The sequence below is a fragment of the Apostichopus japonicus genome, chromosome 11 (assembly GCF_037975245.1).
Source record: "Apostichopus japonicus isolate 1M-3 chromosome 11, ASM3797524v1, whole genome shotgun sequence".
In the NCBI taxonomy this organism is placed as follows: Eukaryota; Metazoa; Echinodermata; class Holothuroidea; order Aspidochirotida; family Stichopodidae; genus Apostichopus; species Apostichopus japonicus.
The window spans coordinates 18,133,754-18,157,283 of NC_092571.1; the positions used below are offsets into that span (position 1 = coordinate 18,133,754).

General features: G+C 36.2%; 2 protein-coding genes across 2 annotated transcripts in view; one reads left to right on the plus strand and one right to left on the minus strand.

Moving 5' to 3' along the window:
- LOC139975892 (G-protein coupled receptor moody-like) overlaps positions 1-21,201 on the minus strand; it is a 114,336-nt gene extending 93,135 nt beyond the window's left edge. The window contains exon 1 of the mRNA XM_071984166.1: positions 21,191-21,201. The gene's annotated coding sequence lies outside the window, so the exon portion shown is untranslated. The remainder of the gene's footprint in view (positions 1-21,190) is intronic.
- The window catches only part of LOC139975883 (calsyntenin-1-like), a 72,025-nt gene continuing 50,120 nt past the window's right edge, over positions 1,626-23,530 (plus strand). Inside the window, exons 1-2 of the mRNA XM_071984153.1 lie at positions 1,626-1,830; positions 21,992-22,304. Of these exons, the coding sequence (XP_071840254.1) occupies positions 1,752-1,830; positions 21,992-22,304 (392 nt within the window). The 5' untranslated portion in view covers positions 1,626-1,751. The remainder of the gene's footprint in view (positions 1,831-21,991; positions 22,305-23,530) is intronic.

The window sequence follows — 23,530 nt, forward strand, 5'->3', positions numbered from 1 at the left end:
CCTGTTTTCGGGACACTTTGGTAATCTGATTGTGTCGATATGATAGGCCCCTACAGTAGTATTAATTTCAAATATAAATGGAGGCGATACGCTGACCTTAATTGAGCATTGACCTTATTCAGCAAATATAGACCCAACTAAAGCTGTCATAGGCTATATATTCTGCCTCAAGGATTGCGCCTATATATACTCTTTCTCGATCAGACTATCTTGTAGCCCGTCACACCAGCCTTATTTATGCACTAGCCCCTTCCCACTCCAAGCTAGACAGTTAATTTATGGTGATGCCGTGTCGGGCTTTGGTCTGTATAACGCTCAAATATCACTTGTTTAGCTCAAAGTAGAGATTGGTACAAATATATTACCCCAAGTACTGATCGTCTGTATGGACAACACCACGGTCAGTGGCGGAGCTAGGGGTATTGGTCAGGGGGGGGGGTCGAGAATGGTCTGTAGGGGCGCTTTCGACACTATCTAAGCGGAGCGCCACCATAGGTTGGCTCGGAGCGTACAGAAATTTTCTGAGTAAAGATACTCCCTCGATCGCCGGAAATTACTCTTGCTAATTTGCAGATAAACGAAGAATAAATAGGTGTCATCGGCATTTTGTCAGAAAATTACACCAACAAAATGTATTTGAGAGCGCAATAAAAAAGCCAATAATCGCGAATAAGTAAAAAGTGGTAAAATGCTGAAAAGGGCGCCAGCAGTCCATTTGAGTCCGTCAGGGGTGGGGCATCCGCCCCCTCTGACTGTATGGACGCTCCGCCACTGACCACGGTAGGGTTACTGTTGTAACTAGACACTAGTTGGGTTTTATATATCATAATCTATATATTTTAAGGATAACTAGAGGTGGCACATAATCTTATCCTTTAGAAACAAGAAACAATCTGTTGGAAAACAGAATTTTGGAAACAAAAATCGCCAAAAAGAGAAAAAAAAAATCCTCCACCGTGAGTCAAGTTCTTGCAATGAATGCATGTAAGCATGTGCTCATGCAATGTATTATTATGAAATAGCAATTATAAATTTATGGTTATCACATCTCTTTCTTTATCTTTAGAGACAGATTAGAACCGAAACTTTGTTAATTGTTAAATATGTAAATATCGAGCTCAGGGAAACCCCAGTTGTCAGCAATCTACTAATTGTGGATGAAATTTCAATTGCACAGTGGAAAGGCACAAATTAATTAGCTACTATTGCACCATTCTTTTATTTGCGTATTCTTCTTTCTCCGCAGAAGAAATAAAATCCATAATTTTCATATCTTTTGACTGTATAATGTAAGAGGCAATATTTTCCTGTGAAACTCGATAACATAAATTAGATTTGAAACTGAAGCGCATAAAGCAGAATACACTGAAACGGACGGTTTTACTTTTTTGTGGGTTTCATGAAATATAAAATATTTTTTATGAATTTTGTATGGTGTAATGAAGATATAAATCCTTAATATTATAATGAAATATTATTTATAAATAACTAAGGTACTTTATTTTGACTAGGTAAGGCAAAAACGTCAAATAAAATCCAACGTTTATGTGTCACTAAAATTATTTCCCCTAAATAATTAATCGAACCATCCAGCATGACGTCATTACCAGATGTCTATTTCGGGAGAGTCATTTCGCATAAATTCACGAAGAGAGGATTAGGGATACATTACAATATAACTGTTTTCGCGAATACTGAAGCAACTCATACAATACAACTCAAGGAAAGGATTACTTCGTTATTTTGCCAAAATGTTCTCCCTCAGAGGGAAGGGATCACTTTGTTTCTGCACAGTATTTATGCTCAGTTTTTCATTCTCATTTACGAAAGGTAAGAAATCTGCCTATGCTAATTTTACAGTTTGCTGAATGTAGGCTTACTAACTTGTAGTTGTACAGTGTATACTCGCATACTGATCTGAATGAAGGTATAAATACATGCATTCTGCATGAGAATACCGTTATCATTAAATAAAGTCTATAGTTACGATCGTCGCAAATAGTAAAACAGCACGATTTTTATTAACCCTACCGATTTCAGCGTTAAAAGCGTTTCACCTGTTATTACGTTAAGATAAATATAATTAGCCTTGAAGTAAGTGTGACATGCCCCTCTCCTTTACACTGCCATCTCGGCTTAGTCTAACTGTTAGTGTCAGTCAAGAGTAGTGGAACCTAGCTACTGTAGGCGTTATGTTCATATGAGTATGTTCGGCCCTTAACATAAGGGACACTTAATTCAGTGGAATATAGCATTATTGACTTTCGAACTTCCTAGTTTGGCTATGGCGTTAATGGTTTATGATTTTCCAGAGTATTTATGACATAAACATGTCTCACCCTCAAATAAAGTAACTTTCATTTCAAGAATTTTAATTCTGGTCTTGTGTTGATGCTTAATTACTGATTTTTTCCAGAGCTGTTTTTTGCATGCAATAATAAATTTTGCTCTTAATTTTTTTCATGAAAGCCTATAATTTCCCTTTTTTTGTGGAAAGTTTTATATTGGTATGTGTTGTTTAAGGTAAATTTTTTTTTGGCCCTTTTCAGGGCAGTAGTTTGTTAGTTTATGTTTAATTTAATTATTTTATTCCTACAAAAGTTGAATTGGGGTCAGAACTGGAAGCATATAAGGGTGGTGAAATAGTATGACTAGGATTTTCTTCATTTTGGAAGTGCAAAGATATTTTGGGATCTTTCAATATAGCTTCTAGTCTAAGCTACGAGTATTAGGTATTATTGTACAAGCAAGTGGGAAGTTAGAACCATTACTAATAAGAACCAATACTTATAGTAAATAAACCCATTATGTTTCAGTGAATCAGTGTTTTATTATTTAAAATTACTGATGGACATCTGTTTTATTCTCCCTTATGGTGTGTATTATGACAAAGTAGGAAGTTGTCCAAGCAAGAAATGATAGGTTGATAAAATAGAAGAATCTACTATACTGTACCTTTAAATTGGTAGTAAATGTATCTCCAGTGCATATTGGTATTAAATTTAGCAAATTACTTTGTGATCAAGAAGCCTTTCATGTGCTTTAGCCATTGCAACATTGAGTGTTACATACAGTATACAGGGTTTTGCACACTAAGTACAGATGTAGACACTATAAACTACAGTACATGTGTTGTGATATATATGGTTTGCAAGTTACATTCCTTGTTCAGTATTTAATCACAAATTAATTGTAATTCAAATTTATTATGTTATGAAAGTGAACCATAACCATACTGTAAGAACTCATTTAAATAATAAGATACTGGAAAGATGATTGTGCTTGTGTTTGAATCTACAGTACAGTACAGTAAGTGTGTTTACTGTAGAGATATTAAAAGCGATTAAATATGTTTATTTTTCACTTGACCCTGTGCTTAAGTACTGTAAGTGTTTTTTTTACACTAATATAATTATGACTGACATGTTGCAAGTTCTTTGAAAACTTGTAAATAATGCAACTTCACCATCAAAGGATCGGTGCTGAACTGTCCAACTCCATGGGCAACTAGACAACAAAGAAAATGTAGATTGTCTGACGGGCGACATGCAAACAAACCTCCTTCTAAATATTTACTGTATGTGTCATGGTTGGTTGTAAAACTTCCCTGCACCTCTAAGTTTGTAGTACGTACATGACACATGTATTTAGTATTTAGTAAACCAGTACATATTGTTAGTCAACATCATTATCTTTAGGATTAGTCTGATTACTGTACACTGTGCTATCTTGTTTGTCAATAATAAAACTCTTTCTGTACAGATATTTTAGGGTACTGTAGGCAAACATTGCAATGATTACTACATGTGTAGGTATTAAGCTTTAAGTTTCTGTGTCAGGAGGATTTAATAATGATATTCCTCTGTTTTACCTGTTGAAGGCTTTAAGATGTTTTCTTTCCATTTAAAGCAGTAGGAGAACACATTCTACTAGTACAGCCTACTTGAAGTTGTAGCTCACAGTCATTGTCACAGTGAAGAAAGAGGTTTGCACTTGTTTAGTAGTTTGTAAATTATTTATCGTTCAAACTATGGCAGTATAAAATGTCATTCTGTGATTCAGAATCTTTTTCTTAAGGTTACATGTGTTTGAGGGAATTTTTTTTTCTTTTCTACAGTTGCACCCCAGAATTGAAGAAAATGTTAATTGACAGTATTTGCCAATAGTTTCCTAAAATTGCAGAACTTTTAACCTTTCGTAGCTGAACAAGCTCAACATATTCAGTCCTAACTACCGTACCATCAAACTTTCTCATGGTTGGCAAGTGACAAATATTGAATACGGTGGAAAACAAACCAATACTGATTGTAATAATTAGAGAGTACTAACATTTGTGGAGATGTTTTTCTCCTCTGTGGCCATTAGTTATTGTTTGATTGTTACCATAGCAATGAAATACCAAACATTGAATCTTTAAAGTATATACCTAACAGTTCCATCCTTTAAATATCAATGACTTTCTCCCAAGCAAAATGTACAAAAAACCAAAACCAATCATTTTGAAAGTGCAATATTGCTACCTGCTATGTACGTGACCGTTCATGCCATTATCAGAACAGATTCCAAGGACTAACCAGGTGTTTCTTCGGCTGTTTTCAACTTGTTAAACAGTCGTTTCTGTTTTTTTAATAAATGTACAACCTGCTGATATTCTGTCATGCCTCTCACCCGTAGCAGAAAAACAGCAATTAAAATGAGAAGATCGTCATGGATGAGTCATATATGACTGTCTCAGAAAGAAAAGGTGCACGGCATGTATATATATTGCTACAGTATGGTAGTTCAGCTGGATTTATCAAGTACGGTTGCTAAGGGTAAATTTGTATTGGTTTCTTCTACAGTACAGTGAAATTCAATAGGAAGGTAGTTGTGGTTTTTTCCGTATATATGTCCTTTATGGTTATAAACCTGCCAAATAACCAGAACATTTCAATGACAGATCATCAATGACAAATGACAGATCGGATCTAAAGCTCAAGCAAAAATCCTAATTGGAAAGTGAATAATTAACAGCTCTACAGGATGTGGAGTGAATTTTATTCAAGATTGGTAGATTAATTAATGTAGATCATCTATACATGTACATATTTTTTCATATATAGTCAAGTGGGGTAAAAAAAAACAATTTACCTAAAGTTTGCTCTAAAAATTGATGAGTAAGAGGTATTGTTTCGGTTCCAATGTTTAAGTGTGTGGAGTGGGATTCTTTTAAAGAGAATCTAACAAAAATAACTTTATTGTAAATGGAAAGTGTCGTTTTTTGCGAAAAATGTTGTTTTTTTTTACCCCCAAAATTTGCTTAATTCGGGGTAAAAAAAAACAATGCCGGGGTTTAAAAAAACAATGCTAGAAAACAGCTATTTTCTTCATGAATGTATCTTAAAATCATGTTTGCATATAATTACATCTAAGTATGAGCTACTACTTTCACATGAAAAAGGAAAAAAATTGTGAAATTGTCTCAATTCGTAATTATGGATGGCTCGTGTCATATGTCATGCTCAGCCATATTCATACTATACAGTGTGTATATGATGCTACACAAACGTGGTGTAATATAGTAGAAACATTAGAGTTGAGACAATTTCAGTTACTTCTGCCCAATTATTTAACATTTTTGACACATGACAGACATGAAAACTATTTGCCTAACCTCTAAAATCAACATTATGGAAAAATTTATCCATTCGGGCAAAATAGGGAGCACATTGGAGCCGGAAAGTACTTGTTTTTTTTTACCCCATTCGCATCATTTTTTGGGGGTAAAAAAAAACAAGGCCCCCCCATGAAGCGTGAATGAAGTTGGAGTAATTCTATCATGGGGGAGTGTAATATCACTAACTGCTATGCTGAAACTGCTGGAATAATCTCCACATCATATAAGCTGGGTATGCAGGAGAAAGTTTCGGATATGTGGTACAAACTTCAAATTTCGCTATTTTAGCATTCGCTTGATTCAATGAAGCGGTGATTGGCAGCGAAGTGACATAGAGTTCCAGAAATTATATAATAATAAACTAGACATATAGGACTATCACCCAAAATAAATTGGAACTTTGGCTAAATATTCCCCTTCTATAAAAAGGGGTTGTTTTTTTTTACCCCAACTACCCCCTTGTTTTTTTTTACCCCAACTGACTATAAATGTAAACATTTTGTTTGTGATGTAGAGTACAGTACTTAGTAGTTGCAGTAACCTGTATAGGCTGTGTTCGTGTCCAGACATGTCCAGACACAATTTGTTTCAGATTGTGTCTGCAAATGCTATTAGATAATATAGTGTAAACATATATAATCTTGATCATTATTGAGAAGGTTTTTTGTTGATTACTGATGATTAGATATAAATGTAATACTGCTGAGTGGTGACGTTTCAAATAAGGCACAATTATCACCATCTGGAGTGATCCACCTCCAAGTATATATTAAAGGGTCTGATTTTCATGGGGTTCTACTGTATACACCACCTGCGTGTATAGAATTATGTTCATTTTAGGTCATGTCTTAATTTAACATTGTACAGATTGTAGATGATAAATCTGATTTAAATTTCTAAAGGTTAGTAATTAATACAACCTACAATAAGTAAAAGGTCAAACCAAAATAAAAACACATACAGTAGACCTACAGGTAAAGAAATTGACCATATCGTTGAATGAACATTGAATTCTGGGACTGGAAGTAATAATACTGACAATTATAATAAAATCAAGTCATTCTAAGAAACATTCAGCACTCTGCAGGGTTTTCCCATATTACCTATATCCCCACTTTGGCTACTTTTCAAAGTTACTTGCAAAAAGCCAAATGTTTAACAAGAGGCATTCCATCCAGATTTCAGTCCATCATCTGTATATTGCTTGGTCTTTTGGAATTTTTTTTTCGAATGCCCGCAAATCTCCGTTTTCCTAAACCTGTATGAAAATGTCATTTTAAATCCTGCATTATTTTTGAGGGGCAGTTATTCGGTGAGTCAGCTCCCTTTGAACAAGCGACTGATGTAATTGACTTGCGACGGATAAAAGCACCCAGCAGTGCGAAACATGATAGTCCTCGTGGGACTTTCGTAAGTTCCTTTTAACTCTTTCCTTTTTACAACAAATACTCTACTAGTACTTATAAGCCTGAACAGCTTGAGAAACTTTTCTCTCTGATTTTGTGGAGTAGTCTAAAAACAGATCCACGAGGTATAATAGTTTCTTCTGACTGTGGCTGAGTCATTTCTTCTTGTCTTAACCTCTGAGGCGCTTACAAACTTACATAACTTACGTATAGTAATATGTAGATTTAATAATCAAATTTGGATTTTAATGTGTAAAGTTAGAAAGTGTTCCTGGAAAAGTACATTTTTTTCACCCTCATTCTGAATGTCAAGGTGTAGTTGTCATCATTCAATTTACACTACTGGTTTTGTGGTGATGAGTTAAAAATTACTGCAGTTCATGGCTGCAGTTCATAGCTTACATATCTCCTCATAGTGTCAGCACTCTAGCTTTTGCATGCAGAGAGTGAACTAGCATTAACCTTTTTAACACTCATAGACAAGGTAAAGTGAGAATGCTGAGGTTGTAAAGAGACAGGTAAGCTTAATTGTCACTTGTAAATATCCAAAGCTGGTCAGATAAATTGTGATTTACTGTTTGGATGCAACAAAATCAAATTTTGCATTCATCTGACTCAAGATTGCAAAATTTCTATGGCATGAATCTTATCCTATAGTATTTCCCATTCACTTGCCTCTGTTATGAAAAGGTCAAGGTCAATCTCAAGGTCAATATCACAGATCCATCACAAACAAAACAAGATATAGCAGACCTACAATAGTTCAGCATATGATCAATTGTTTGATAATGGGAATGGAAAAAAAAATTCTCTGGATTAGTTTCAATTTTTATCTGGAAAATTATAGGAAATTTTTGGCCAATCTTAATTTCAACTTAGAACTGCTAAACGCCAGCTATCTGACCTGTTCCTAAACTGGCATAATCTGGTGATGCAGTAGTTGCTAGGGAAGTGTATGGTAGTGTAGGACCATTTCTCTGAAATCTGTTTAGTTGCATCAAGTGAAATTGGATGTTTGTTACAAGTATATCCAAACTAGATAACATCCATAGCAACTTTGACTGAATGCATCAGTGAACATGTTGAACTGTACAAGCAACTGGACTTTTCTCATGTCCATTACAGTAGGACCATGGTTCAAATCAGTCAGCACCCACAATTTTGTTTTGGATATGGTTAACATCTAGTAGTAGTTCTAAATTTGCTCGTATGAGGATTCTGTCTATTAATCCTTTAATTCCTACAAATGACCAACGTCACGTCAAAATTCAGATTAAGCAATTGGCAATTTACTAATTTAGCTTGTAAATGTCCAGTAATTTTGCAATTTAATTACAAAAGTGGTTTAAGAACCCTTTAGTGTAACTTGTAGATGAACTGATCCTATTAGGATTAGGTAATGTTTATTGTCTCGTGTTAATTTATGAGGGGGAGATTTAATGTGGACTAATTAACGGTAGTCAGCTTTAACAGGCCACTGTGTAGACCGCAAATTGGATTTAGTCGTTTCCTCATAAAGTAACCATGTCAGCTGAGGAGGAAGCAAGTCTCCAACTGATTTAAGGCAAAAAGGAAGTGATTAATATAATTACCTGCTGCTCCGTAGTGACAACCTTCTTCTCTGCCTTGCCTATCATATACAATGCACAATCAGTTAGAGTGTAGGCTAACATTGTCACAGCTCTTTGTGACTGTTTGTTGCCACAGTAACAAAGTTCTGCAGTTCAATGAAACTGATCAAACATGCTTGTCAGTGCTAGATTTTCAATGGTCTGGAAAGTGTCATGCACTTCCTAGCAGGGGTCATGTCAAGCCTGTAAGACCAGGGAGGAGTAGGGAAACCGGTATGATAGGATTAAGATGACAACGATACCGGCAAAACTCTCCATCTTGCTGTGATTATGATTGAATCGGTATAAAAATTCACTTTCGATGAGCTGTCGCTCAGTTTCACTTGTGCAAATGTCTTTCCTGGGTGTCCTTTTAGTATGTTTTCTTTCGTATATATAGTTTGCTGACATCTGATAAATTGGATTGTTTGGAAATTCTTGAATAATGCAATAGTCTCAGTTTACATACATATATATTGTAAAACTTTTATCTGTTAAAATTTTGCAGCTACAGTAGGTCGTACTGTACTGTGCCAAAAAAGTGAGTACAGAACATTCCAAGCTTGTTGATCAGTTAGAATTACAGTAGGCAAACCACGCAAACCACAGGGAGGTGTGAACCAAGAGGGTGTCAAGAAAAATTAGAACATACAGACTGACACTAGAAAAGTTTGGCAGTATTTTAGTACAAGTTAAAATATTGATTGAGATCTAAGAAACAAGTTGCATACAGTTCTTGTAAGGGTATAGGTCAGGGGCAAACAACCTTTTTACTTGGTGGCCAAATTTATGAAGTCGATATCCCGGTAGGCCGGACCAACATTAAAGCGAGTTTTTCCAATGTACAACCACCAGTTCCCCCGTGCACCTTCCCGGTACAGCCTGCTAAATTACCATGAAGTAAACAGTTTGGAATTAGTGACCAAACGTGATGGTATTTTGTGGGATTTTTCATCATTTTTAAAAATTTGTACTTAGTAGTAAAAAATTAGTACAAAAAGCTGTGCCAAATATATTCTTCAATTGACACAAATACACCTAGCATTTGGTGCCAAAAAGAGGTTTATGCAAATCACAACACTGCTTGAAGTATGTGGGATAGAATTAATTCCATACATTAGCTGTTTTGACTTGTTTACATCATAATAAATTAAAAAATTTATATTAATTACGTTCAGTCAAAAATTTGGTGTCCAACTGTAGAGCCATGCCTTTTTGGCATAGCTGGCCTGCCTTAGAATTTAACTCCACCGGAACTGGTCAAACCCTTCCGTTCAGATTGAGAGACCCTTCAGGGCGTGGGGTAGCCTTGAAATCTATTGTTCTGAGACACTGTACTGTACATTACTTTAATTAGTTAACACAACACCTGCAAGATTTCTATTTACCTTTTAGCTACGTTTATGTCTGCTTTTGCAGATTTTGAAGTTGTTTCTTTAATAGCTCTATGAGAGCTCGCTAGTACTGTATGGTGTCAGAGAACACGCTAGTAGATTTAATACACATGGACTAGAAAACAAAAACCATCGTATCTTTTCCATTCTTGTGGTCATCGGCAGAGACCCGGAGCTCCCATCACCCCACCCCCCAGGAATGTCACCACCGAGCATCTTTTCCCCAGGCGTGACACAACCTTGATTCCAGCCTTGACTATGAATGTCATTAACCTAATGTGCTTCTGTATAGAATATGAAGGTCCATCAATTTTTTTCCAAACAATTTTTCAAAGAAATAAAAGACTAAACAAAACATTGCTCATGTCACTGACTCATGCACTTTTAACTGGTTACATCTTTTTTTTTTTTCATTTACTTAAGAATTGCTGGCACTCTTATTACAGACACTGTGAAAAACTGTCACCAAATGACATTTCATCCAAGCTATGCCTTCACACCTACTGACAGTCTTTTGAAATTTTACTCCAAAAAGAGGCTCAAGTATAATACCACGGATGTTGAAAGGGATGTATCCATTCCTGCTAATATTCAAATGGAATATTAATGACTTTTCTTTGGTGTTTTTGTAATGTATGTAACTTTTTCTTGTGAAAGCCGGAATCAAAACTGAAAAAGAAAATGAAACCAAAGAAAATTAAAAGGGAAAGGAAAACAGTATTTAAGAGGTTTTTGGCAAAAGTTTCATAAAAAGAGTGTAAAACTGAAAAGCCTATATGCATGCATAACTCATAAGCATTTAAAGTCAAGTCGGTTTGGTCGTTGTGGTGGATTGTACAATATGTATGCGTTGTTATACGAATAATTAACACAGGCATTATAGACATGAACAATACTGTTTAATTTGAAGGTAAACAGAGGTAAACAGCTGAAGAATGCAATGCATGCATTTTGCACAGGTTTCCACAAGAAAGATGTACAGCAGGTGGATTTAAGAACTCTTAATGGTTGCATCAAATTGAGAATTTACATAATTTTTAGATCATGTTACTTAACATAGAGACATGTGACACTGGTGTTGCTTTAACAGAGACCGTACTTCAAAATGAATTCATTCCTCTCTTACCTGTCTCTCCAATACATTCGCACTATGAACTTGTGACATAATTAGCTTTTACTGTACTTAATAGTAAGCATTGACAATTTATGCTGAAACCAGATATTAGTATTAAACCTGTATCATACAAGTCACCTTTTAAAATAATCAAATCAACTTAAAGATTTGGAATATGTATGTATATATCTAGAAATACCATAAAGTACATTGTCATAAACTTTGCTGTAGTGTTAACATTCTGAATTAATGCATTGGAATGTATGTGTCGGAGACAGGTAAGTGTCGTTGTTCGTATATACCCAAATCGTGGAGTATGTTTTGTGTTATATTCACCTCAGTGTAGCCTCATTGTTCACCTTTCATCCAAATGGGAGCCCTATTAGTTGCCCACTCAGGTTGCTAATTTGCAAGAATCTCGGAAGCCAGCTTTGCGTTGCATGATTTCGTTGTCATAGATAACGTGAAATCGGTATCCACTGATCATAAATAAATTTTCTCATCCCAACATAAAGTAGTACTATATACTTAAACCTTAAAAAAGAAAGTTACAAAATCTCTGATAACTAGACTAGAGCTGCGGAGTTTATTAAGTTAGAAACAGTATCTCTATTACTTTATCTGATTTGTAATGGGCACCATGACCCGATTATCCAGATGAGGAAGGATACAGGATAAAACAGTTAAGTTAATTATCCGGAAGATTCTCCTATATAGTGCAATAGTCGGGTAATGCTCACCCCTCGGGCATACCTATCTTCACTCCAGCACCTACCTCCTATCGCATACAGTCGTAAACTTTGGTATCCACCGGATCAGCGTGCGTCACTACATTATAATGGCTTTCTATCTTTTCTGGTTCGATGATCGGTGCTTAATATAATAGTCCATAACACTAAAATACGTAAATACGAATTTATGAATCCGTTGGCTTCGCTGCGTCTGGTCAGCTGGAATACTTTTATAGACAGTGGAACTAGACAGTACTGTGCTGCTTGTTGTATAGGTTGAAGATATATGGTTGTGTACAGTATATAAGCTTGTGAGCACACAACGACGTTGAAATGACGACGGGTAGATGATTTGGCAACGGCCTCTTAATTACTTAACTGCAGGGTTGAGTGTTTTCTAATCGTTATAAATTCTGCATCTGAAGGACACATGGGAAGGGGTGGGGGGAGGGGGTTATATATTCAGTGCCACAGGGTTGTGTTAATTTATGGAAATAGTAAAACGTAGGTATATTCATGGTTATTTTCTTGTAGATTGCTGTCATCACAAATGGACTTATTACCTACTACAGTAAAATATGTATGCCGGTTATGAACAACAAACCCAGCAAAAAGACTGTTCGTTCAAACTAATTATCAATAATTTGAAAATTCTCAATTCATAACATACAGTGCAACACTTTCTGATGATACAGTAAGTCTGTAGATAACGTTAGTGTGGTAATGCTGTGTGCGGCAGTTGCTATTGGAGAAATGATTATGCTAATCACCCGGCAACCACTGGTTACCAGCTGTCAGCTGGCTTCTCTCGTTTTCTGGCAGAGATGGTAGCTATACTGTTCATCATGTACAGTGATCCTACCAGGGAGTTGTTATGGAATATAACAACTCCCTGATCCTACTATGGTGTTAACTTGCATGAAAACAACGTGTTAGCTATTTCGTGGGAACTTAAAAGTGTCATAAGATTCCGGTTAATCATGCATAGATCCATCTGTTCTGATGCAGAAAATCAAGTTCCATTCTCAGCTGTCCAGTTCTTCTGTCAATGAGATACTTTTATATGAAAAGATCTGGCATCAGATAGCAGAATGCTATTCTAACAATATAAAGCATTTGGTGAATATCAGTTTTGGTGCTCAGAATTGTAAGTAATTTGTAACATTTCATGTGAAAGAAAATTTTAATAATCTCTAAAAAAATTTCAAAATATATATATATATATATATATGGCAAATGGAACAGGTTAACCATCTTTACTTTTTGGTCATTCTAAATACCGTATGTGAGTAATGGCCTTTGAACTCTTTATTTTGAAGGAATTTTTTGGTTGCACAACTGAATTATGTTAAATAAAAACTAGGTAAACTCTTGGGACACATTTTAAAATGCATACATGTCTGTGTCCTGTGTGTGCAGTACAGTTTATGTTATGTACAGTATGAGTTTGGCAGTGAGAAGTACTTGTTTACAAGTATTGGACAAATGCTAGCGGACTTGAGGCTTGATTTGGTTTGATATGTGCATGCCCACTAGACGTAAGCACTTTTCTAAATTCATTATTTGTCACAGTTTTTATCCAAGTTTAAAGAAACAACTTCTATTAATGGTTGCTAAGATCTAGTTTTTTGGTCCTCCTGGGAAGCCTTCTAGTATAATTGACAGTATGATCTGGATCGTGGCAGACACGATACACGTCAAGACTTAATAGATGTCGTCGATCGTGAGCAAAGAGCATGCACCGATGATGAAGATGAAGATCGTTTCTCCCCTGTCTGCCATCAGAAACGGAGAAGTTTTACTCGTCAACAACCGTTATCGGCTCATCTCTCTGTGCTCAATTTACGGTACCTTCAGACTTGTAATTTGTAGGATCTTGGGTCTTTTTAATCAGTATGTAACGCTTGCATGTATAAATGTTTCAGGAGATGATTTGTATGCTACATAACTCAAGAACTGGTGTTGATATTGAGTTGAAAATTTTTTTCAGGTACATTCTCACAGCTGTTCCCTCGTTCCTCATGAACCGTCGTAGGATGTTGCATGTATATGCTTCCCTGATCAGTAAACTTATAAATTAATGCAATCACCCTGTGGCAGCACTTAGTTTCCTCAAATTTACTTCACTCCTTGCTTACCTGTCTCCCCACAATCTAAGCACTCTCGCTCTACCATGCCCAGAGTGAACTGGTAATCTTTTAACACCGTGCACCCTCTGTGAACGGACCTACATTGACAGGAAGAAAAACTAGAGGTTTGTGGCCCGTAGATTCAGAAATCAATTGGAGGAAGAGAGCATTGAGGTTGCAGAGTGTTAATTATTCTGTGGTAGAATTGAGAATTTGAGACAAATTTTTTGTCATCTGTATATACTGTAAAGTGTTCCAACCTGCCAAGATTTGAGGCTACGTTCAAAACAAAAAAAGATATATGGCGGTTGTAGGCTTTCCATATCACAATGATAGACTAATTGCAAGAAAAACAACAAAAGAACTAAGAAGAAAACAAATTGTAATTCCCTAAAATAGTTATTGCCTACAGAACTGATCAAATCAATTCCTGAGTGTTTTCCTTGAACAAATGCAAATTTAAATCAGAGTGAGAGACACAGATGCCTGTAGACTTGATATTTTCAAGGTTTCAAAGGCATAATTTATTGATGCAAGTCTTATTTGGCTTGTACAATGTTATGTTGACAGTCTGTGTAGTTGATGGTGGTAATTTTATTAGTGATAATTGTAACAGCAGAGTAAATAACAGACTTTGCATGATTTTCTAACTTACCGTCAAGGTAAATTCAGTCCATGCTCTAGAGTTAACATTTTATTTACATTTGAAGAGAACTGAATATGTAGTCGGGAAAAGTGCTTGCCCGAAAAGCTTCCCAAATGAAAAGGATACTTATCGGGATGCACATGACCACTTCTGTTGATAAATTTTTCCTACTTCCAAAAACAAAAATAAGAAAAAAGGCCTTGAAAAGTCCAGTTCCGAACCAAGTGACACATTTAAAAAGAAAATCTGAGCTCAAAACCAACGTCTGAGCACTTTGGGTGGTAGAATGAGAAGGGAGGGCATTGACCGGAGGTGTCTGGACATAGAGGGTGCACAGTGTTAAAAGGTTACCAGTTCATTCTAGTCACAGTAGAACAAGAGTGCTCAGGTTGTGAGGAGATAGGTAAGCTCGTCACTGGTGAATTTTGGAACCTGGTGAGCTTTGGAATATTTCGTCCTAGTGCCAGTTTCTATACATACTATATGGTCTGATGAACAATTCAGATGTAAACCGACTTTTACTGTATAGAGTAATAGAAAACCAATAATAAGTATAAAAGTATACTTGCACTCTAAAAATTGTTCAAAATTTATAAGATCAAAGTTACGTATAAAATTCAATATATAAACAAATCGTTTAATTTTCATTGTTATCTATGTGCAGAGTAACCATCAATAACATGTACATGTATAGAAGTTATGTACGTACATGATTAAGATCTAGTTTACTGATGTAACTGAATAGACAGAATCCATAAAAGTACAGGTACTAATTAATGTGTTCAAATAGTTATAGGGCAACTTTAAACATTCCTTTGGCAAACTATATGGTGTACAGTATGATATATATACTGTCGGTCTACAAAATACAGGCTGCTTCTGTTACGCAGTTTGGGGATAATTGAGAATATATCTGACAGTTGCATAAGAAATCTCATTCATCAGAAAGGCAATGATGTTAAAAGTGCTCAGCTCACCTGATCATGTTTTAATCAGAATTGTTAAAGTAAGAACAAGAGAGAGAGAGTCCCATGTGTGTTATACTAGACAGAAATGTACCTCAATTACTTGTCATGGAAGACACGTCAAATTCCCGGAATAGATCGATCAACCCATGAAATACTGTACGCGGAGAGAGATGAATGTTACTGACTGATTCTGTTCATCAATCAATCATATAGTAATTAACACTGTACATGTATATAATGGAATTACGGTTTAAGAGCCGTTGCACATACATACAGTATGCACTGCCCGAGTGAACATCGATGTACAGTAATGTGGAAAATTGTGATGTAGTCGGAAGTGTGTACGTGTGCTTATGACTGCCTCGGATCAAGATTTTACCAGTTCTAAGTCCTGTCTGCTTCCAGTTGGAAAAATTGAAGATGAATGTAGCCTTTTCCAAGAGTAGCAGTCAGCAGTGTGTGGCAGTTCAAATACTATTTAACTTGTCTTGCAATTTCCTGGAACAAATTCAACCAATCATGGGGAAGTAATTTAAACATGTGACTTGAACAGATATTAGTCATCAGCATGAAACAGTCACTTTGTGTCATCATCGTTCGTTCATTGTGCTCTGGTTAGTAATTAGTATGACCATGTGGTCTTCAGGACTATTGAAACCTAGGTCACAACACGTTTGATCGAGCTGATTTGGGTCGCATCCAGTCGGGCAGTGTGCGAGCCACCTTTACTCATAGCAATAAATTTGTGAAATATATTTTGTTAAGTCATTTTTATAAACTTTCTGTCTGTACTTGTAAAGCAATCTTGTGCAAGAAACGAAAAATGATTGTGATCCAATACACGTCTCTGTAGGGAACATGCAAAATTTAGTCATATATATTTACTTTATGGATTCAGAAATATAACCAATCTTAGGGATATTGCTCAATTGCTCACCCATGTCCAGCATCATGTTTCAAAGAGTGTAAGTTCATGAATGCAGCAGTCTCCCTATGGAATGCCAAAAGGGCAACGATGATACTAGTGTTGTCTCGAGTTGTTAATGTTTTCTCATATTTGTTGTTGTTCATAGCTTAATTGGTGTTGTCGTTAGTCTGGAAATAAGTTGTTTGATGACTAAGATGGATTTGCCTTCAAATTAAGACTTTGGTAGAAATAATATTGCCAAAGTTCAAGCTGTAGATTGATTGTGATACTGTTGGGTCACAGACTGTAGAACAGCCATTCTCTGTCCACTTAACAGTGGATTTAGTTCACATAGTTAGCCCTCCCACGTCCTGCAGTAGACAATCTTACAGAGATTTTGTTTACAGTAGAGAATCTATACCTACAGTATGATCAGATTTAAACCTTATGGATCGACTTTCAGTTTGCAATACTCGCTCTTTGCTGTAATTGATGGAACCTGCAGTCATCCATGTTGCTTGTGAATTTTTAAACTTTTCAGTAAATGTTTGAAAATTGCTAAAACATTTCTAATAAACCCAGCATACTTTCTCTTGCCAAGAATTTGTTTATTTCCTTTTTCTTGCCAAGAGTTTGTTTATTTCCTTTTTCAAACCAAAACCAAAACAAGAAAAACAAACACATTAGTTATCCCGTAATCTCTCGCTGTTTCATTTATGAAGTTCTTCATATGCATTATGTCATTATCAATCATTAATCGTTTCTTTTAATACAGTAGTGCTGAAAATGCATTCCCTAGATCATCAGTTCTATGCCTCAAGTTACAACCACTAGCTGCTGTACAGCAGTTTCAGAGCTCAGCTTAATGAGCATACAGTGTTGTATATATCGCTGCTTGTTTTTCCTCTCACTAAATCACATCATTACAAACTCAACATTTGCTTCTTCAACATACTTCTTCAAATTGATATTTAACCAACCGATGAGACGGGGAAAAAGATTTACTAAACAAACAAGATGGATTTGAATTTCTTGTTAGTTTTAGTCCCGCTCTGCTATAATCAATCAAGGCCAATAAACATACACACTCAAATAAACAGACTGTGGAGTTTTTTGCCAAATCATATATTTATTTCCATTGAAGACCTCATCATCCCTAGATGAATCATGTATATATATCTCTATCTTGCAAACACTGGAAAAATAATCAGCTTTCACCCAATATTTTATTGATTGCAGTGATTGATGGTGTCTTTACGAAACTCCTGTTTGAATTAACGAAGGTGTTTTAGTACTGCAGACATTAAAAGTGGTATTTATCACCCAGTATAAAATTTGCCCTCGTGTAGCCTTTAGTGCCGATATACGGTCGTCATTCACGCGTAGTACAAATATATACATACGATATATATGGTACACAGTGATGTAACAGAGATGGCCTGTGTGGATGGAGTTCATTAGTAATATTTTTTCCGCTTTCCGTCGCATTCTGTGGGTTGTTACGCCACTTTCTTATTACACACGATTCCTTGCTTTTGCAATAGACATTATTAAACTCAGCTGTACGTGGATAGATAGAAATCGTCAATTCTGCGTAATACCATGCATATGCACGCTGGAGGCTGCTGCTGTGAGATGACATTGTGACGCATCAGAGTAGAGCGTGATTCATACTCCTAGAGAAGGAGGCTTAATATGAGGGCTGCGGTAGAGGCTTGCGAAAAAAAACGGTTCTAGGCATAATTTATTCCTGTAGGAGTTTCTGGATGATCATTAGAATTACAGAAGATGTGATGAGTTTGGGAAATCAAGGAGAACAGGTCTCTGTGTGTTAGGGATTAAAACTATAGTTTCTCAGAGGACAGTTTAATAGACCCGTGTAATGTGAATTATTTAGTTGGTTTAAAAGTATTACTATACACATTGTATGCACTTGGGCAAGGAAAATTTGTGTGTTTAAATTTGTATAGCAGTTTCAAAGGCTGTGAATTTTGTCGCCTATAAGCTGTACGTCACAAGATAAGTAATTTCCGTCAGAAATGATAAATAATTGAATACCGCATAAGACAATATTTACTATTAAGGGCCGTCATACATGCAGATATAGACTGGTGTTGTAATGATCAAGTATGTATTATTTTGAAGCATTGTCATAGGTTTGTTGTTATTAGAATTAGCACATTACAGTACACTGGAGGAGAGCCTGGCTCTGGCTTAACGTAAATATTATAATGTAAATCTTATAACATTACATCCAAACATCCATACAATATGTAGCACACAGCCACTAGTACACAAGACAGCTAGCTATTACACCATAAGTAGTACACCCGGAATGAAACATTTTGAAAAAGCCGGTGTTCAACTGCCATCGTCGGTGAATAGGGCTCATTCACGAAACTGTCATGATAAATTAGGATATCCTCACTTTGCACATGGTGACCAGGTTTGTTGCATTTCTTCGTCATCGTTCACTGTCTCATGCAGTTAGATTTGACGAGGATGGAATGTCACAGTGGCGTGCACCCTTCCCACCACGGTTTTGGCTAGTTGGTATTCAGTAGTGTATCAGTGTACATGTTAGTTTTACAGTGATAACTATACTTACTACTGTATACTGCCTAAGATAGTACCATGGTTGGTCATGTTTTTAAACTTGCTCAAAGTCACTCTTAAACTGTTCTGACGTTATCTGTGATTTACTTTGCTCCTATCGTACTGTACCTGCCTACAGTCTTTACCTTCATGCACTCTCCCATCTTCCTTTCCATCACAGACCTTGTTGGATTAACAGTAAATGCAACCATCTGATGCAATAGGCTGTAGTGTACAAATTATATGAATACATTGCAGTACCACAAAACATTCGACCTTGTATAAAACAAAATCTCCAGTGACATTTAATTCTAAATTTCATGCATTTCTCTGGACACATAATTTATTTATCAATAAATTGATATTCGTATCCATACTGTGTGTGCTCTCTACATTTGTGCGTGCATGTGTTGATATACAGTAGTATATACGTATACTATGCACACACAGTAGTTGTATACACTGAACACTTGAAATCTTAAGTGTCATATGGTGCCTGAGTGTCGTTGAGCCATGTACTAAATATACTCCAGTGTCTGTCCAGAAGGTGCCTCTTATGCATGAAAGAGTTACTGGTTGGTCACATATCACACAGTTGCCCACATGCATTCGGTAATAATTTTCCATTAAATTTAAAGAACCCTGTCATTATGGGCATTTTCTGCTCATAGTGTCTCTCTACAGTCAACAAGCAACACTTGTTTCAAGTCCTAGTTGTACTATGGGGATGCATGAGCAAAAGTTATATGAAAACAATTGAAAAAGGATTTCAGTGAAATAAGTTTTAACTTGGCAGAAAAAGGCAGCACTAAAAAGAAGCATTGGATTGAGGGTGGGGGGGAGGGGAGGGAAGGGGAGGAGGACTTCAAGAAAATAGCATCAACTATGTCCCTTTTGAAAAGAAAAATGGAGGATGGTCAAAGATTTTCTTATAATTTGCTGACCATTGTCTCTTCTGACTTCAAATATATACAAAAGGTAGTGATCTACAATTCTTTAAAAAAAAAATTTTTTCAAGGCTATAATGGAAAACCAGGAATGGGCATTGTCTTTTTTTAATTGATTTTTTTCAGTTCAATGCTGACCATTATGTGTATTGAGATACTAATTTTTATGTAAATAATATGACAAGAAAACCATCGACTTTAACAATTGTGTTGTTACAAGGCCACATGTAGCCGTCCTCTCACTTAGTTTGAGAGTTTGGCTCTGAGTATAGTTTAAAAGAACTTAACAGATCGTGAAGGAATGGCATATTGAATATCTTTCCATGACGAAGGACACATCGCAGGTACATCCATTATTCATGCTTCTAGCCGTCTGAATTTATATTTTTCTTCTTGCGATACTTCACACATGAGGCTTAGTAGTCCATACGGTTTCTCTTCACACCCAAAGTGGCGATGCCTCAAAGCTTGCGGTGCGAATGCGTCGTGAAATAACAAGCTGAAAGTGTATCTATGCTTCTCGGTGTATTGATTGCCCTTCAGAGCCATGAGAAGATTGCTTCTACTAAGAATCAAGAAAAGGGGATGATCGAGAAACATGTGAGCGATCATTATTAGAACAAACATTAGAAGGTAGAAAAACCCAAAAGAAACTCCAGAAACTTTAATTATAATGTGAGGTGGGATCATGTATTTATTATATATTGAATTCAAGGCTGTGTTAAACTTTAATAAATTTGTCCCATAAGTACAGTGTTATATGTGTCAGTAAGGATGTTGAACTGTAACTGTGCAAATTTTCTTCAAGCTCTTATGCAAAGCAGGTATAATGTGTGCTTTAAGTATCTTGCAGTTAACTTGACCATGTAGTCTCCTCTGCAGTGTATATATATATATTTTTTTAACTTCGCTCCTCGCTTACCTGTCTCCTCACAAGCTCAGCACTGATCTCCCGTTACCGTGTCTAGAGTGAACTGGTAACCTTGTAATATCACCGTGCAGTGTGTGGTTTACATGATTACAATACAAAGTAAACACAGATTTTGTTTCATAGGCTCTATAACATGTTATAATAATGCAGCTACAGTATAACTTTCTATCAGTATATATTAGAACAGGGACTTGTTACAATATAGCAATTCCTTGATAACATTGACTGCCAAATCAGCACGGATAATGGAATGTAAACGCTCTTCTGCTTGGGACAAAGAATGTGAGGCTATGGTTAGGAAATGGGGTAGAGGGGTGGGGGGGGGAAGGAAGTAGGGAGGGCAAATGAATTTGTGCTTTGCCTGAATACTGTATCGACTCTTCTATTACACGTTTACCTGGAATATGGGGGTGCTCATGCTAATGAAGTTAGTAATTAATAGGCTAGCTTAATGGGAAAGTGCAATGGGAGAGTTAAGACAGGTAAGTACCATTGATTGTAAAAAACCCTTGAAACCAGAGGCCTTTTGTGGTCTTCAAGTTACTATCTTGAAAATTGCTGAAAACTAGTTATTTGCAGTTTTCAATGGCTGATGGTCAAATTATACAACTAGTTCAAAGTTACCTTTCCACTTTCTCGTCCCACAATGTTTATGGATGGCGAGTCTGTCATGTTAGAATCATAATAAAGTCAAATAATAAGTCAAAAAGTGGGACCGAAAGCAACTTTTTAAGTAGCTGGTGAATATTATACTGGTGGGTTGTCTTTTGTGTGTCTCTAGCATATACTGTATATGTATATCTGGCAACCTAGTCACTGATTATTAATTGAATGATATTGCACATAGGAACACCCTGATGTAAAGTAGACTGGCTATGTGTAATGTTTGTTGCAATGTGCCTTTTCTGCAGTTTTGGTCTAACCCTTGAATCTTTTCATTTCTTTCTCTTTTTACAGTTACTACCGGTAATCACAAACCGAGGTTCAAGACGGATATATTCCATGGAATCGTGGAAGAAAACTCAGACGAAATAACCCTCGACCCTCCGCTCTTCGTACACGACGAGGACGAGGGCCAAAATGGACAAATTTGTAAATTTTTTATTCAGGAGGACGATATTCCTTTCACAGTGGACGTAGTGGATGCGGACACGGGGGAGGGCGTCATTAGGCCAAAGAGCTCAGATCTGATGGATTGTGAGAAATCACGAGAGTGGCACTTTCACGTCAGAGCGGAAGATTGTGCGGAGAAGAGACGGAGATCACACACGTAAGTTAATGATTCATAGATCATCGGTATCGGCCCCAAATTTACTAGAAACTCAAATATATGGTCATGAATGCTCCAAATTCAATAAGCATTATACTGGTATCAGCGTTGAAGCATTATTTTTCCTTCATACTCGAGACTCTTTGAATTCTGTAATAAATTTAGCTCTTGAATGACTGGAAATAATTTGATGATTCATACAGCTAACAGGTATATACTTTTGAAATTTGTTTTAGCAATTTTTAGCATACATGTTAAAATCTTTGGCCGTTATTGATGACATTTAAATCAACTTCAAATTTGGAGCAAAGAAAAATCAGAGCTGTTTTTTTGTGCAGTCTGTGAGCAGTCAATTTATTATATGTAAGTATAGTCATATACTGTGCATTGCAAATACAGTGAACACATGCATAGAATTTGGAAATGTTAAGTGCATCCCACCTGATCGAACTCCATCGAAGAATAAAAAATAAATTTGGTGGAAAATATGCAAATTGAAGATGCGTGGTTGCTCCTCAGAATATCTGGAGGTAATCGAAAGTGGAAGGTGACTTTGATAAGATGACCTAGGGTCAGTGGCCATAACTATCTGCCAGCTAATTAAATTGTAGTAGGTTTCTAGGCATGGAATAGTTTATTCTTGAGGAGAAGCAATTGAGCAAACAGACTTCCTTAAACTGTACTGAAACTATTATGTTATCTTCTCACAAAGAGGTTTTTAATATGAGATGAAACTATAAAGTACTAAACAGCTTTAATTTTGTTCAAATCTGAATCAAAAAGAAAACGTGTTGAACTGTTTTATCTAAATGTACAGTCACATAGCAGCAGTAGAGTTTTTGCTATAGTCAAATGAAGTTTAAAGGCATTGAAGACTTGCTCCAAACCGCGTGCTGCCATCTGAAAAAGTTTACTTTCTGTTGCTTGCAAGTGACGTTTTGTTCGTGTCACTACAAAATGCAGACAGTAATGAAACGTGATACCTTGTTATCTCTAGCTGGACCTGAGATGTCCATCACTGTATCGTTTATACACTGTACTGTGTGTATTGACCGCAGCTGTATGCACTGACATGTACACTAGTGTCTAATTACCGACGGTAGCAAGCTGTGTGTGTATTTTCTGGGATCGATGGTGGTGTCTCACACTTCTGTTACACCTCATTCAAAACTAGGTCAGATTACCAGCATTAGATGTTTCTTTTTGCACGAGTCATCACACCCTTT